The sequence below is a fragment of the Lactuca serriola genome, chromosome 5 (genome assembly GCF_051521515.1).
Source record: "Lactuca serriola cultivar US96UC23 chromosome 5, Lser_US96UC23_V15, whole genome shotgun sequence".
Classification (NCBI taxonomy): Eukaryota; Viridiplantae; Streptophyta; class Magnoliopsida; order Asterales; family Asteraceae; genus Lactuca; species Lactuca serriola.
In genome coordinates, this window is record NC_136412.1 from 258786265 (window position 1) to 258802412 (window position 16148).

The following is a 16148-nucleotide window of genomic DNA, read 5'->3' on the forward strand; positions in this document are numbered from 1 at the left end:
TTCCGATTCAATCAAAGTTCCTTGCGGGAGAGCTCTTCCGCCACTGACCTCATGTCGACATGTAAGGACCCTTAGTTATTTTTTTGTGATAAAGATCATTAATAGTCTTTTGTGATATAAAGGATCCAAAGTCACTCGCTCCAGTGCCCGATTCACTCTTACTGATCTTGATACGACCAAGTCAGAAGATCAGCTGGTGGTAAAGAAGAAGAGTTCGTCTTCTCTTCCTCCTAAAAGATCAACCATGGATTTGACAGTGATGACTCGGGGATTCCGGAAAAGGACAATTGTTGAATCCACAAGTTTATCTTTAGAGAGTCTTGGAGCTGAGGAAGCTCTCCAGAAGTTGGTGTTGAAACATATAAGTGACCTTCTTAAACTTAATTCAAACCTCAACCTCTCCCTTATCAGCAACCACTCTCTCATCCACAGTCAAGTACCGCAACCTCAGTCATCGTCATCAGCACTTAGTCTTAGTCTTTTATCTGTTTTTCTTATTGTATTCTCTTTTATCCAATGTGCCTTGCATGGCAACTTTAAACAGATAGGACCTTTGTAATCTTTGAGACTCTATAAAAAGGAGATCTCTCTTTCTAAATGAATATACATCTACGCATCTTCAATCTCATATCTCTTGAAATTCATAACTTACTCTCTCATCTACTTCTTACTCTTAAAACTCTGCTAAATGTGATCTAAAATATAATAGATCTAAATCTCTCCTACGGAGCAAGTCAATCATGACTTAATCACTAAGTTTGATCTCACTTACTAACCTGGTCTGATTGCATTCCTTGTTAAGAGTCAACTTAAGTGTATACTTGATATAATACTTGTTGTCATTTATATTTCCTTATATTTCCGCATCTAATCATCTAACTATCTAACTTTAACTTTTATTATTTTTGAGCTTTATGATCCTTTGAGTTAAACTTTAAATTCCGCAATATAAACTTGTTCTAACGTTTGTTCAAGTGTGTTTCTCAAGTTTTACTCTGAACAGTTGGTCTCTTTCTCCCAAGCTATAAGTCTTGATTTTACTCTTGCTTCATTTTTCATTTTGTTTTTTTGCTGATTCACTACATCTCTATCATATGTCTCTGATCTTGTTTCCGCTGACCTAAGAATTCGGGCAGAGAGGGCTGAACAAGCCCTCCAGGGTCAGGAAAAGATGTGGACGGCGACCAACGAGGATCTTCTGAGGAGGGTGGAGCTACTCAGCAAGGAGAAGGACGAGAGAGAGGAGGAGCACATACACGAGAAGGATGAGGTGATCTCTGACATGAAGGTCGGCGATGTGGTGGCTGTTGGGAGGCCAATATCCATCTTATAGAGGATCTTAAAAATGTTGGTGCCTGGGACGTGGACGGTTGGCTCGAGGCACTGGACAAGATGACTGGAAAGCCTGCTCCCCCTATCTAGGATCCTGTACTGCAGCTTACTGAGGGAGGGGAGAAGAAAGTCGATGATGACCAGGATAAGGTCTAGGCCTTTTTTTAGGTGACTAGGGTAGTTTTTTGATGTAATCATTCGACTAATGTAAGGCTGTAAGCCTTTTATTTTGAATATAATGGCTAATCTTTCTTTTGTCTTTCTTCGTTTCCTGCATAATATAATACTAAGATCTTTGCATAGTTAGGACCCTAAAAACAGTGGACAATTTTTAAAACAAAATGGTTTGATAAGAACTAACTTTTTAAGTAGTTTGAAAGTTTCTTCAGAAGTTTGATGATTAAATTGTAATCTTCAAAACTTCTTTATAGATGTCAATTTAAAAGATGAACGTTCATAAATCAGTGATTGATTTAGGATCCTGGAAAGTTTAGGTTCCTTTACTTAAAATTTCAAAGTTAAGAACAAGGAAAGATGGAACCTGACTGTCTTCAAGTTTTTTCTTAAGCTTTGAAATTTGTTGAGGATAAATCTTAGTTTAGGAGAGAACTTCGGTTCATTGCCACCAGTAGAGCTATAATATTGGTGGCAAACGAATATCATCATTGGTCTCGGAGGATGGAGAGATACTTAATGAGACTTGGTAGAGATGTGTGGAGATCTGTAGAAGAAGGGCCACATGTCCCTGTTCTTACACCTGTTCAAACCGATGGCGCCACAACCAGACTAGGAGGAGGTCAACCAGCCCTGAGTCGTCCCACCAAATATGATCTCGAGAAAATGGAAAATGACGTTATTGCTTTTATGAGATTTCATGTGGAGTAGCTCCCGAAAACTTCAACATTATCATAAACTGCAAATCAGTAGAAGAGATCTGGGATGTTCTCAAGAACTTATATGAGGGTACAGAACAAGCTTAAGATAAGAGGCTCACAACCGCAGTCAATGAGTTCAACAATTTTAAAGCTCATGCTGATGAAAGTTTGGAAGACTCCTTCAAATGGTTCAATCTGATTGTCACTAAGTTATCTAATGTTGGCACGGTTGGAAGCAACCATGATACAAACCTTCAATTTCTTAATGGTTTGGGAAGACACTGGACGACTGCTAAAATGATAGTCCAAGGAGAGAGAAAGATCCATTCTTTATCTCTTTACAAGCTCTATGGTGAATTGCAAGCACAAGAATCTATCGTACTTAAGGATTGTGTTGACTTCAGAGGACCACTTGCTTTCATAGCACAAGCACCACATACTCAATCTTGCTTTCCCTCGTATGATAATCCTTCGCAGTCATACAGAGCTGACTCAGACTATGATGATGAAGAAGAATTACAGAATGCAATTGCTCTTTTTAGCCAACAGTTCAACCGACTAACACCCTCTTATTTTCGAAAAAATCAGCAGTTCAACAAACCCCCCTTCAACCGCAACATCAATCCTCAAAACAATCATTCGTGTTTCTCCAAAAACACTCACCCACCACCACAACCTCAGACCACTCAACCCAAAGAGGCACCAAAGCCCATCAATTCAACTGACTCTGGTACCTCTTCAGAAGATAAAAGTGATATTGTAATCTGTCACAAATGCAACAAGGAGAACCATTTTGCCAAAGACTGCAAAGCAAATGTGGTGAAAGATAGAGCATTCTATCTTAGAATGGCTCAAGAATTGGATGAAAAGGAAAAAAAGCAAGGGCATATGTAGCCCATGTAAAAAGGGACCATCAAGTTTGGTCATCCGGAGATAAGGATGAAGTCATCAACAACGTTAAGGGAAAAGGCAAGATTTGCATGCTGGCAACTGCGGACGAGGATGGAAGTACAAAGCTGGAAAAGAACTACTGCTACATGGGAAAGGATGGGACTCTAAGCATCGTCGAACAGGTAAAGATGATGATTCAAACTCTAAATTATAGCATGCATGACTGTCAACCCTTCATAGACAATCTTAATGACACGTGTGTTGCTGTCCTTACAGACTATAACAAAGCTCCATATGAGAAGAACATAGCGTCCCAAGAGATGTTTCACATAAGAGGACGACTGGATAACAAAAGACTCAAAGTAGCTATGTTAGAAAAGGACTCAGTGTTAGAGAAAGATGCAAGAATATTGAGTGAAACACAGTTAGAAATAGCTTTGAACCAAAGAGATTTAGCTCAGACTGAAATTGTACGTTTAAATCTTTTAATATAAAAACTCTTGAATGAAAGTGAAGCTATTGAAAACCTTGAAAATAATGGAACCGTAAACAACACATACAATTGGGGTCGGTCAAATGGGTACTCTACCGCAAAGGACTCATCACCCCGATTTAACAAGGACCGTCCCTATGTCCCTCCTGACCGAGAATTCCACTTCCTAGTCAATAACAAAACGTTTCCCAAAGATATCAAAGATCACTTCGGTAGACTTCATGATCTGAGTAACAATTGTGTCATTGAGGAAATTGTGCCTGAATTTTCGGGTCACTCAAGTGATCAAACTCCTATCTATGGAACAATCTATCCCAATTCTCAGACTTCATCAGTTGTTGATGAGTAAATTGTTGTGGAAGGACCCGAGGTCTCAATGGATTTTCCAGCTTTGCCCTTAGATCGCGGTATCTCTCACTACAGTCATGAACAACAGTCTGTCCATCTGCCTATCATCAAGTGTCTCACAAAAGTCTCAACGTAGACTTACTCTGTGGTAGTCTAATCTTCCTTACCGCAGACCATTGTCAAGAGCACTATGACTATTCATCCAATTCATCATGAAATACCCATAGAAAACTTTGAAGTAGGTCAATGCTCTCAAAACACTGAATCCTCTAGCTCGGATGAATCAAGTCCTCGTTTTCAAAAATTATCAAAGGTTTCTAGGAAACCGCAGCTGGACGTCAATGACTGTGGTTCTCCAAAAACCGTGGCTAAAAAGGCTTTCAAAGAGGAAATTCGATCCCGTGGCAAAAACCGGGAAATCTTTTTTAAAAATAAAAAACAAGTCAAAATTCCAAAATCTAAGAGTCCAAAAAAGCTTGTTTTCTCAAATTACTTTTCAAAAAATTCTTCAGTCAAGAAAACAAACAAATGAGAATGTACAGTTTCTAAAACGATTTCAAAAACATATGACACAACCCAAAACAAAGTAAAGTGTTTTCGAAGCAATGGGTTTCAAATCTATTCCTCAGATGACCTAAAATGGAAGGGGATTTTACCAACTCCAACACTTTTAAAATCACATCAAAGTTTTAAGAAATCACTTTCCAAGAGATCTACATGTGCTCCCACTTCTGTAAAACGTACCTTTTCAAATCCCAATAGCACCACAGTCAGATCTCACTTCTCTCGGACTGGTCACAAGCCTACTTCTTCACCTAGGGGTGTTGATCGGGTAAAATTTTTGGGTTTCGGGTAATTCGGGTCGGGTAATTCGTGTTTTCATATAAAAAAATTTACCCGTTACCCTACCCAAATTAAATTCGGGTAATTCGGGTATGGGTAATTCGGGTAAGGGTAATTCGGGTATTACCCGATTTTATTTTTTTTTTTAATTTTTTAATGGTACCTAAAAATAAATGTAATGAAATAAGTATGACATGCTAAACTTTGAACATTGAGATTTTTTACTCAATAATATTTGAGATATCATGTATTCTTTCCAAACTTTCGATCTTGGGTTGAATTCTTTATTTTTTTCTATTTTTCTTATGGAACTTGATCATTGGTTGGGTTGTCAACTTCAATCGTCTCATCTTCTACTTCAATATAGTCATCCATTGGTGACGAATACCAACGAAGAGCGGATGAGGTACGAGGGTATTTTGACGTGGGGAAAGTAGAACGAGCCTGAACGAGGGAAATTGGGATTTGGGAATTGGGAGGGTTAGATAAACTCATAAAGGGACATTATTTCTTATATATATTTCGGGTAATCGGGTATACCAGAACCCAAACAACTTACCCTTTACCCGACCCGAAAAAAATTCGGGTTACCCACTTACCCGAAAAAATTAACCCGATACCCGATTTACCCGTTACCCGAAAAAATCGGGCAGGTAATTTGGGTAACGGGTATTCTTGACAGGGCTATCTTCACCCGGACTGCTGGCCAAGCAAAGTGTCAGGGTAAATGATAAAATTTATGCATATTAATGTAGTTATCAAAAAGGGTCATCTCATGTCAAATCTCGCTCTTTTCAAAAACCTCATAACTTTTCTAAATCTCACAACACTCCAATAATTCACAAATACCCAGGACTTGGCATAAAAGTTGACACGAAACCTATTCCTGCAACCTCGACTCATGCATCAACTAGAAAATCATCCGTTGTCCTAGGCTCCAAACTCGTTCGGATGCCCAAACTAACCGTGTAATTCTCATGCTATGTGCAAGGAGGAACAAGAAGAAGAATGGTTAATCGACAATGCCTGCTCCTTGCACATGACCAGAAGGTTGGAGTACCTTCGGGATTTCAAGCCAATTTGCAATGGTGGAAAAGTCACATTCGGAAACAACGTGAATGGAATAATTCGAGGTTATGGTGTTCTTACTATTAGAAATTTCTCTATCCAAAAGGTCGCTTATGTGGAAGGTCTTAAACACAATCTCATCAGTGTTGGCCAACTATGTAAGGCAGGCCATCAGGTTGAATTTGATAGTGAATTCTGCTATGTAATGACAAGCGATAGAAGCATTTACTTGATCAAATCCAAATCCGAAGGTCCCATGTATCCTTTGAACGTCTCTCTGATCATAAGGAAACCGCATGTGACATCCCCAAAATCTCGGCCAGAAAAGACCGATTTCATTTATGCTTTTTAAAATAATTTCCGAGTAAATCCTTTTGATTTAAAAGTGTTGCGGAATTTGTTCCCAAAACAAAACATGATAAAATAATATTTATCAAAGCATTTCATCAAGAGATGCCTTTTCATTATATAATCAAAACTCGGGATGTCATGTTCCGATACAGACCATAAAGCATAAACGATAACATTACAAGTCATTCAACAAATATATACATATACAGACTTGTAAACAAAACAACTTGATGATTCAACCATCTTATGCTCTCGCGCCACTACCTGTAATACAAATAAAACTGAGTGGGTCAGGCTTGGGAGCCTGGTGAGCATATAGGGTTTTCAAGCCACAATAAATAAATTATATTTAATTTCACCAACCAATCACTATCCCGATTACCCATTCCCGTTATCCTCACTTTACGTCCCTAAAATAACATCTATCTCAAGGGACCTAATCTAGGATTTTCATCGGGATGGACATCACTGCTAAGGGGCTTCCTTAACAATAGATATCCTAAAGGCAACCATGAGGGGGATAGAGTACACCGGTGGACACATCGTTCACAACACCTATAGGTTATGAACCTGCTAGCGTTCCACTGGACTGTCTAGAAAGAGTCCGTGGTCGTTATCCATACTCCGCTGAATAAGTAGATCAACAACAACAACAACATCGAGGCCTCTCATCTGTTTATTACACACCAACTATCTACCCATGTTCTACCCAACATATTAGTAGATAAAATATATACTTTCATACATAGTTTGAAACCTGTATATCATTTTCATTCAATATATATTACACATAACAGATGAGGCATACCCACGTAACACGTATTTCATAGAAAGCAATTCAGATCTATGAGATGGAAGAGGGTGAACATACATTCACACACATAACAACAAATTCTACACATAACACGTATTTCGTATAAAATACTTCATAATCATGCGTTAGAAGAAAGTAACTACACACTCACACATATAAACAACAATATACTTAATACAATCGAACCATACTTGTATTATTATCGTGTTTATGAAAGGTAGTATACACTCACTTGATTAGAAGACGATCGGACAACACTACGACTTGCAGAAGTAGTAATCCTCAGCAGATCTGGAAGATCTTCACAAAAATCGAACTTCTCGCGGGCAGAGCTTCGACTCGGGAACCGCACTTCTCAGGATCTTCGGGATCTCGGGACTTGCCTCGGGGCTCGAGAATGATACCGGGGCTTTGGGGTATTTCTGGCACGCAAATCGATGCAAAACGGGAGAGAGAAGAGAGAAAATGAACAAAACTCTCGGCTGCCCTCGCAAGCCTTTTATAGAGGCTGAGCCTCGCACGTACGCGGGGCGTATGGCGTACAGGTCCGAAATCGTCACTGCGTTCGTCATCCGAAGCCACTTGCTGCGAGTGTCGACATCCTCGGTGTACGCGGGGCGTACTTCGGATCGGACCGCTGACTCCCCTTCGGATAATGCCGGATTTAAAGATTAAAAATAAATACAAATTAATTAATAAACTTCGGAAATTCATATCTTCTTCATACGAACTCCGTTTTCGACGTTCTTTATATCCACGCAAAGGTGAGACTACGCTCTACAACTTTCGTTTAGACTCCGTCGGCTAAATTTGAATTTATTTTTATTATTTATTTTTAATAGGCCGGGACAGAAACTTTCGTTATAAATTCATAACTTCTTCGTTTGACGTCCGTTCTCACCTAACTTTTTATCGCTTCGATACCAACAACGAGACCTTCGATCCTCGTTTAGAATGCTTCGGCTAAAAACCGATCGATCTCAAATCGAGTATTTCAGGCTGCATACCGCTAAGTCGAAACTTCGATAAATCATAACTTCCTCATACGAAGTCAGATTTGGGCGTTCTATATATATTCGGAAACCTCGTTTCAACTAATACAACATTATCCAAAGATATTAAGTTATTTTACACTTAAATTTTGATGCTTATTTTTATTCTTAATTAATCAAACCACATAATTAAGCAATTAAGCACAAAACACATAATACTCAAATAATACACTCTTATTATTTCAAAACGGGTTACAAAGGTTAACCTAGACTATTACATTGCTAAAAATGGCAAGCCCGGAAACACAGGCGTTACAATTCTCTCCACCTTAGAATGATTCCGTCCCCGGAATCACACATCAACAAACAAATGCGGATAGTGACCCATCATGTCACTCTCCATCTCCCAGGTGAGATTCGGCCCATTCGTGTGTTTCCATCGGACAAGTACTAACCCAACCATCTTGCGTCGCAACTTCTTAGTCTTTCGGTCAACAATTGCCTCTGGTTCTTCAATTAACCTTTTGTTCTCATCAATTTTCAATTCAGAAATTGGAATTATGTCGGGAACTTCTCCCGTGAACTTCCTCAAATAACACACATGAAAAGTGTTATGAATTCTATTCAGTTCTTCTGGTAGTTCGAGCTTGTAAGCTTGGTTCCCAATCCTCTGAAGAACTTTAAACGGTCCAATAAACCTTGGACTCAACTTTCCCCTTTTACCAAATCTTATAAGTCCCTTCCACGGCGAGACTTTAAACAAAACCGAATCCCCAACCTCAAAAGTCATCGGTCTTCGCTTCTTGTCAGCATAGCTCTTTTGACGATCCTGAGCTGCTAACATTCTTTCCCTAATTATTTTTAACTTTTCAGCAGTTTGATGAACCAACTCCGGTCCCATAAAGTGCTTTTCCCCAGCCTCAAGCCAACAAGACGGCGTACGACACTTCTGTCCATACAAAGCTTAGTAAGGTGCCATCTTAATGCTTGAGTGGAAACTATGATTGTAGGAAAATTCTACCAAAGGTAAATGTTCATCCCAATTACCTAGGAATTCCAAGGTACATGCTCTCAACATATCTTCAAGTGTTTGTATCGTCCTTTCACTCTGACCATCAGTCTGCGGATGGTAAGCTGTACTTAAACACAACTTTGTACCCAATTCCTCTTGTAGACTTTTCCAAAATCGTGAGGTGAAACGGCTATCACGATCCGACACAATCGTTAACGGAACACCGTGAAGCCTCACAATTTCCTTCATGTAAGAATTCGCAAGCTTCTCCATAGACCATTTCTCCTTGGCCGCTATGAAATGCGCACTCTTAGTGAATCGATCAACGACCACCCAAATCATGTCGTGACCATTCTTTGTTCTGGGCAGTTTAGTGACAAAATCCATAGCAATGTCTTCCCACTTACCCATTGGCACAGGCAAAGGTTCTAAACTCCCATACGGTTTCTGATGTTGTGTCTTTACTCTCGCGCAAGTCACACACTCAGCCACATACTTTGCAACATCAAGCTTCATCGTCGGCCACCAGTAGTAGGGTTTTAGGTCCCTATACATTTTAGTGCTACCCGGATGAATCGAGTACATGGTCTTGTGAGCTTCTTCCATTAGAAGACCTCTAATTCCTCCGGACTTAGGTACCCAAATCCGATCTTGGAAGACCTTCAGTCCGTGACTGTTTACACCGAACACCAACGTTTTGCCCAAACGTTCCTCCTTTCGGTCATTCTTTTCAGAAGCTTCCTCTTGAGCTTTCTTTATACTTTCCACAATAGTCGAGACAACTTCAATTCTCAACGCTCTTGGCCTTTTCCTTTCAAGATTGACTTTCCGACTGAGAGCATCAGCAACAACATTAGCTTTACCGGGGTGGTAAAGTATCTCACAGTCGTAGTCTTTAAGTAATTCTAGCCAGCGTCGTTGCCTCATATTCAATTCCTTCTGATTAAAGAGATATTGGAGACTCTTATGATCAGTGAAGAGTTTGCACTTCATGCCATAGAGGTAATGCCTCCATATTTTCAGAGCGAAAACTACCGCTGCCAACTCCAAATCATGAGTCGGGTAATTCTTTTCATGATCTTTCAACTGTCGAGACGCATATGCTATCACCTTTTCTCTTTGGGTCAAAACACAACCCAATCCAACCCCAGACACATCGCTATAAACAGCGAAGTCTTCAACTCCATCGGGTAGAGAAAGTATCGGTGCCTCGCATAGCTTCTTCTTTAGCTTCTCGAATGCTTCTTTATGCTTATCACTCCAAGCATAAGTAGCTCCCTTGTGGGTCAAAGCTGACAATGGACTAGCAATCGAAGAAAAGCCTTGGATAAACCTTCGGTAATATCCGGCTAATCCTAAAAAGCTTCGAATCTCCGTGGGACTTTTCGATTGCTCCCACTTTGTCACAGCTTCAATCTTTGCTGGATCAACCATTATCCCTTCTTGGTTGACCACGTGACCCAAGAATTGGACTTCACGAATCAAAAAATCACATTTGGAGAACTTAGCATACAGTTTCTCCTTCTTCAAGACTTCTAACACCTCTCGCAAGTGTCTGCCATGCGGCTCCTCTTGGATTTTCGAGTAAATCAGAATGTCGTCTATGAACACTATCACGGATTTATCATGGAAAGGATTACAAACCCTATTCATTAAATCCATGAATGCTGCCGGAGCATTGGTTAGTCCAAACGACATAACCAAGAACTCGTAGTGTCCATATCTAGTTCTGAATGCAGTCATCTCTATATCCTGCTCTCTTACTTTCAGCTGATGATATCCTGACCTTAGATCGATCTTCGAGAAATAGCTCGAACCTTGCAATTGATCAAACATGTCATCAATCCTTGGCAACGGATATCTATTCTTTATTGTTGCCTTGTTCAGCTCTCTATAATCAATGCACATTCTCATACTTCCATCTTTCTTCTTTACAAATAACATCGGAGCTCCCCAGGGTGATGAACTAGGTCTAATGAAACCTTTGTCCAATAACTCCTGAAGTTGCATCATTAGCTCCTTCATCTCCGTCGGTGCTAATCGATAAGGTGCTTTCACAATTGGCGTTGTTCCTGGCAACAAGTCAATACGAAATTCCACTTGTCGATCAGGTGGTAATCTAGGAAGATCTTCGGGAAATACTTCCGGATAATCACACACAACTGGAATATTCTGCATCACCTTCTTTTCCTTCTTAGCATCAATCACGAATGCTAGATATGATGTACACCCCTTGGTCAAACATTTTCTGGCTTTCATCAATGAAATGATTCCAGAATTCACTCTGCGTTTGTCCCCATACACCATAAACGAATCTTTCCCAGGCGGGTTTACTTTGAATATTTTCTTCTTGCATAAAATTTCGGCGTCGTTGGTGCTAAGCCAATCCATTCCCAAAACGATGTCGAAACCGTTCAGTTCTATAGGCAATAATTCCTCGTGGAACTTATTCCCATTCAGATCAATTAAGATGTTCTTCATACGATGGCTAACAGGTACACACTTGCCACTAGCAACTTCGACTAATAAGGCATCATCTAGTCTAACAACAGGCAAAGCTAGCTTTCTACCAAATTCATGCGATATAAAGGAGTAGTTGGCTCCAGAATCAAATAAAATTTGGGCAGGCAATTCGTTAACGAGAAAGGTACCTGAAGCGACATCAGCTTCATCTTTAGCAGCTTCGAGCGTCATCTGGAATGCTCTCGCCTTTGGCTTTGGTGGAATGTTGGGTCTAGCTGCCTCCTTCTTCTTCGGGCAGTCCCTCGACATGTGTCCCTCCTCACCACAACCATAGCAAACTTTCTTAGTGAGGGTACATTCATTGGCATAGTGCCCTGGCTTTCCACACTTGTAGCATGTGTTCGCCACCTCACATCTTCCATGATGCTTCTTCTTACATTTGTCGCACCATTTCGCTTCACCTCCACTTCCCCTCGAACCAGACTTCGAGAACTTGTTTTTCTTATTGGACCCTGAAGTTCCATCGAACTTCCTCTTTTCACCAACATCTATCCTTTCCAGACCCTTTTCCTTCTGCTGGGCCTCCACATTCTTAGCTGCACGAACAGTCGTTTTCAGAGTAGTTGCCATCTTGACTGTCGGACCAAAGTCGGCAGGCAGTCCATTAGCAAACCTCTCTATCTTGGAGAGTTCCGTTGGCACTAGGTACGGAAACAACTTCATTTTCTCAGTAAATGCAGTAGCATAGTCGTCTATGCTCATCTTCCCCTTCTTCAAGTTTTGGAACTCATTGTTCAGATCAATCAGATCTATCTCTGAACAATACTGCACCCTTAGTTGCTCCAAGAACTCCTCCCATGACATTTTCAGGGCTTCTCCTCGTGGCATAGTATCTTCACAAAAATCGAACTTCTCGCGGGCAGAGCTTCGACTCGGGAACCGCACTTCTCGGGATCTTCGGGATCTCGGGACTTGCCTCGGGGCTCGAGAATGATACCGGGGCTTCGGGGAATTTCTGGCATGCAAATCGATGCAAAACGGGAGAGAGAAGAGAGAAAATGAACAAAACTCTCAGCTGCCCTCGCAAGCCTTTTATAGAGGCTAAGCCTCGCACGTACGCGGGGCGTACAGGTCCGAAATCGTCACTGCGTTCGTCATCCGAAGCCACTTGCTGCGAGTGTCGACATCCTCGGTGTATGCGGGGCGTACACGAGTACGCGGGGCGTACTTCGGATCGGACCGCTGACTCCCCTTCGAATAATGCCGGATTTAAAGATTAAAAATAAATACAAATTAATTAATAAACTTTGGAAATTCATATCTTCTTCATACGAACTCCGTTTTTGACGTTCTTTATATCCACGCGAAGGTGAGACTACGCTCTACAACTTTCGTTTAGACTCCGTCGGCTAATTTTGACTTTATTTTTATTATTTATTTTTAATAGGCCGGGACAGAAACTTTCGTTATAAATTCATAACTTCTTCGTTTGACGTCCGTTCTCACCTAACTTTTTATCGCTTCGATACCAACAACGAGACCTTCGATCCTCGTTAGAATGCTTCGGCTAAAAACCGATCGATCTCAAATCGAGTATTTCAGGCTGCATACCGCTAAGTCGAAACTCCGATAAATCATAACTTCCTCATACGAAGTCAGATTTGGGGGTTCTATATATATTCGGAAACCTTGTTTCAACTAATACAACATTATCCAAAGATATTAAGTTATTTTACACTTAAATTTTGACGCTTATTTTTATTCTTAATTAATCAAACCACATAATTAAGCAATTAAGCACAAAATGCATAATACTCAAATAATACACTCTTATTATTTCAAAACAGGTTACAAAGGTTAACCTAGACTATTACATTGCTAAAAATGGCAAGCCCGGAAACAAATGCATTACACCGCAGCTATGTTTCTTATCCAAAGCAACATCAGAAGTTAGCTGGCTATGGCATCACAAGCTAGCTCATCTCAACTTTCGCTATATCAACAACCTAGTTATCGAGGAACTTGTCCGAGGTCTCCCCATTCTAAAATATCACAATGATACCCTCTGCCCAGCCTATGAATGTGGCAAATAGTCCAAAGCTAGTCATCCGACTTCTTCTATTTCTAAACCACTGGAACTTTTACATATTGATCTCTGCGGTCGATCATAAGAAATACATATTGGTTATTTTGGATGATTTTACTCGTTTCACATGGGTTTTTTTTTTCTGAGACTCAAGTCAGAAACACCGCAGGTGTTGATCAATTTTATCAAGGAGATCGAACTGCAGATCAAGTTGCCAGTACGTCCCATCCGCAGTGATAACGGAACCGAGTTCACCAATCATCTCTTAAACAATTTCTTGATCTCAAAGGGTATGAGTCACAATTTCTCAGCTCCTTACACACCACAATAGAATGGGGTAGTAGAGAGAAAAAACCAAACTCTGGTGGAAGCAGCCTGATCTATGCTTAACTTTGCCAATCTTCCTCTTTACTTCTGGGCCGAAGTAGTGGCCACGACATGCTTTGTAAAAAACCGAAGCATTGTGTGCAAGCGTCTCAGCAAAACTCCATATGAGGGCCTTAACAACCGCAAACCCAATGTCTGATTCTTCCACATCTTTGGGTGTAGATGTTTTGTGATCAACAACAAAGATCATCTTAACAAGTTAGCACCAAAGTATGATGAAGGCATCTTTCTGGGCTATTCAACAAACAAGGTAGCCTACTGGGTTCTTATTAGATGCACAACACTAATAGTCGAAAGCTTCGACGTCAAATTCGATGACCATTACGTCCGCAACACTACTCCATCAACCGAAACCAAAGCAATCCTGGAAAGTGATATTGTTGCTTCTTCGGATCCATTAAACTTATTTGAAGTAAACCATGATGATCTCTTTGACCCCGTAGAGATTGCTAAGTTATCCGAAGTTCTTGTGTCACCGGAAGCTCAAGAGCAACATGCCGAAGTCTCTGGTCCTACTCTATCTGATGAAGTATAACTCAATATTTCCACCTCGCCGGTTGAGGGGAAAGTTCATCTCCGGATCAGGTGACAACCATCAAGGTTACAGTACTTGAAGATGTAGCTCCAGTTCCTCTCTGCAGAGGATCTCAGCCCTCAAATGTCTTTTTGGACTCAGATGATGAAAATATTGAAGACATTGACACAAGAACCGACACAAGGGTTATCACTCTCCCATCTGCAATCCAGGGGGAACCTTCTCAGGTTCAAGGGGAACTTCCATCCGCAATCCAGGGGGAACCTCTCCTTATTGCTCAAGAAAATGTTGATCATGTCCCAACAGTCCAAGATAACTCTGCGGGCTGCTATCAAGTCCAGCGAGAACTGCCGTCTCCAACTGCAGAGTCTTCTAATATTGAAGACATTCCTTCTACCGCAGCCGCTGACCATCTGCAACCCCATCTACATGTATGGACGAAGGACCACCCACCGAGTCAAATCATCGGAAACCCATCAGCAAGCATCCAAACTCGATCCTCAATATTTATTTAATCACTGTCACCAGGCAGCGTTTATGTCCTTGGTTGAGACCCGGACGATCAAAGAATCTTTAATGGAGCCCGATTGGATAACAGCAATGCAAGAAGAGCTGGCAGAATTTGAAAGAAAAAAAGGTGTGGCAACTCGTTCGAAAGCCGCAAGGTCACACTATCGTTGATACTAGATGGGTGTACAAGAACAAGTTGGATGAATCCAGTGTCGTCATCAGGAACAAGCCAAGACTAGTTGCCAAGGGGTATAGTCAACTTGGAGATGTTGACTATGACCAAACCTACGCCCTTGTATCCAGAATGGAGGCCATACGCATCTTCTTAGCATATGCAACTCACAAAAACATCAGAGTACATCAAATGGATGTAAAGAGTGCCTTCCTAAATGGTGAATTAAAAGAGGATCTTTATCTTGAACAACCTCCTGGCTTCGAATGTCATGAACTCCAAGATCACGGCAACAAGCTTGAGAAAGCAGTTTATGGTCTAAAGAAAGCACTAGACCTGGAAATTTGATACACGACACGATTAATACGACACGAACACGATATGAGTTTTCCATGTATGTGTTTTAGAAATTCGTGTCTCGTGTTTATTCGTGTCTGATACATATTTTAAATTCGTGTTTCGTGTCTTACACATTTCAAACACGAATTTACCTGTTTAGACATGTATAAGACACAATACAAATTCGTGTTGACACGTGACACGTACAAACACGTAAACACGTATATACCCATATATATTTTAGGGTTAAATTGTGTATTTATATTATATTAGGGACCAATCTCGTAAAAGTCAATAAATAGTTTATAGCCCTAGCTTAAAAAAGCCATTAAAAACGTGTCTATTCGTGTTTTTTCGTGTAACACAGCTAAAAAAACATGTCTATTTGTATTGTGTCACGTGTAACACGAATTTTTTACGTGTCGTGTTCGTGTTTGATAACCCTAACATGTTAATTCGTGTCGTGTTCGTGTTTACCAAATTAGTGTCGTGTAAATTCGTGTCTGACAGGAATACACGACATGCAGATACGGATTGGCAGGTCTGGCAAGCACCAAGGGCGTGGTATAAGACTCTATCTGAGTTTCTTGTCACTTCTGGATATAAAATAGGAGTGATTGATCCCACTTTATTTACA

The 16148-nt window shown here is 40.6% G+C and overlaps 1 protein-coding gene across 1 annotated transcript; it reads left to right on the forward strand.

The window, feature by feature from the left end:
* The first annotated feature begins 2504 nt into the window (after window positions 1-2504).
* On the forward strand, window positions 2505-15520 carry LOC145050410 (uncharacterized). The gene is made up of 4 exons (XM_078998666.1): window positions 2505-2755; window positions 14118-14484; window positions 14541-14921; window positions 15089-15520. The coding sequence occupies exons 1-4, from the start codon at window positions 2505-2507 to the stop codon at window positions 15518-15520; spliced, it is 1431 nt and encodes a 476-aa protein (XP_078854792.1).
* Window positions 15521-16148: the final 628 nt, after the last annotated feature.

Excerpts from the sequence above, each read along its gene's own strand:
- LOC145050410 (XM_078998666.1), top strand. The coding sequence starts at position 2,505 with ATGATAGTCCAAGGAGAGAGAAAGATCCATTCTTTATCTCTTTACAAG. Across the intron at positions 2,756-14,117 it reads ATTGCTCTTTTTAGCCAACA|ATGTTTTGTGATCAACAACA; the intron begins GTTCAACCGACT and ends CTTTGGGTGTAG. Across the intron at positions 14,922-15,088 it reads ATCTGCAACCCCATCTACAT|CAATGCAAGAAGAGCTGGCA; the intron begins GTATGGACGAAG and ends ATTGGATAACAG.